General features: G+C 42.1%; 1 protein-coding gene across 4 annotated transcripts in view; it reads left to right on the top strand.

The window, feature by feature from the left end:
• Mtmr3 (myotubularin related protein 3) overlaps nucleotides 1–1,571 on the top strand; it is a 130,994-nt gene that overhangs the window by 82,786 nt on the left and 46,637 nt on the right. For all 4 annotated transcript variants that reach the window (XM_021176003.2, XM_029484043.1, XM_021176002.2 and 1 more), the window contains exon 6: nucleotides 3–169. In XM_021176003.2, the coding sequence (XP_021031662.1) occupies nucleotides 3–169 (167 nt within the window). The remainder of the gene's footprint in view (nucleotides 1–2; nucleotides 170–1,571) is intronic.

The raw sequence follows: 1,571 nt of genomic DNA, 5'->3' as shown, positions 1-1,571 counted from the left end.
AGGTGTCAGTTCCCAACCTTTGAGCAATGTCAAGATTGGCTTAAGAGATTGAACAATGCAATCCGACCACCTGGTAAAATAGAAGATCTCTTCTCATTTGCATACCATGCTTGGTGCATGGAGGTCTACGCCAGTGAAAAGGAGCAGCATGGAGACCTGTGCAGACCAGGTAGGCTAGACTTCTGAAGCTTTGCTTAGAGGCCTTTATCATGAAATGGGAACCTACAGGAGTCATGCCTTCAATCTCTGTCATCTAGCTTTGTCCCATTACTTTCCCATTAGTTTAGTACAACATATCTCTTGCTTTTCAGGGGAAGGGGAAAAAAAAAACAAACTGTGTTTGACATATTAGCTTCCTAGGCCAAAAATGACTATAAGGAGGTTTGTGGGGATTATGGGACCCTAATGGAAGGAAGCTGTGCATTTTCAGTAACATTTCATGTTAAATAGTATTTAGTAGTCTTTGAACCAGATTAGCCTTGGACATTTATGCAAAAATACTTAATTTCTCACTTTATTTTCTTACTTTTTTCCTGATCTTTCATTAAAATGGCATCTGTGTGTGTGAGAGTGAGTGAGTGAGTGAGACAGAGATATTTGTGTGTGTGTGTGTGTGTGTGTGTGTGTGATATGCTAGGATTGAACCCTAAATTTTGTGTATGCTAAGGCAATTATTTTTAGTGTCAACTAGTGTGTGTTTGTGTGTGTGTGTACGCATGTTAACTACAACATGTATGGAGGTAAGAGTGATTTGCGTATTTTCCTTTATGGTGGCTACCTTAATTTTAAAGACAGGTTAAAGCTAACCAAGTTAACCAGTTGTAGTGGCCACCAAGCTCTAGCAGTCTTACTATCTTTGCCTTCCCAGGACTAGGATTGTAGGCATGTGCCACGGTGCTCTGCTTTTTACATGGGTATTAAGGATCCAGATTTCGGTCCTTTTGCTTGCCCAGCAAGCACTACGGAATCACCTTCCTAGCCCCTGTCGTTATGTTTTAAACTAAGTTCAACCCAGCTTTTGCTGGGTGTGGTGATGCACACCTTTAATCCCAGCACTCAGGAGACAGAGAGGCAACAGATCTCTGTGAGTTCAACGCTAGCCTGGTCTACATTGCAAGTTCTAGGCTAGCTAGCCTTACATAGTGAAATCTTATCTCAAACCTAAACAAACAAAAAACGTGGCTCTTTTCAATTTTCTTTTCTGTTTTTTGAGACAGGGTTTCTCTGTGTAGCCCTGGCTATCCTAGAACTCACTCTGTAGACCAGGCTGGCCTCCAACTCAGAAATCCATCTGCCTCTGCCTCCCGAGTGCTGGGATTAAAGGTGTGCGCCACCAACAGTCAGCTTTCACTACAAACTTTTAAAGATAACTTTTCTGTTCCCTTGGTCATTTTAGTTGTTTCCTTTTTAGCTGGCTTTTAGGATATTCCTAAGATGGTGAAAGACTCCAAAACTCCCAAAGGGAGGCACTTACTCAAGCCTCGGGTCAGCCGCGCACCCAAGAAGACACTGAGACCGAACTTAAGATGTATAGAGAGTAAGATTTAATACAGCAACGACAAGAAAGCACA

This window comes from Mus caroli, chromosome 11, assembly GCF_900094665.2.
Source record: "Mus caroli chromosome 11, CAROLI_EIJ_v1.1, whole genome shotgun sequence".
NCBI lineage: Eukaryota > Metazoa > Chordata > Mammalia > Rodentia > Muridae > Mus > Mus caroli.
The sequence above is the reverse complement of the archived record's forward strand: the minus strand, read 5'-3'. Positions and strand labels throughout refer to the sequence as shown.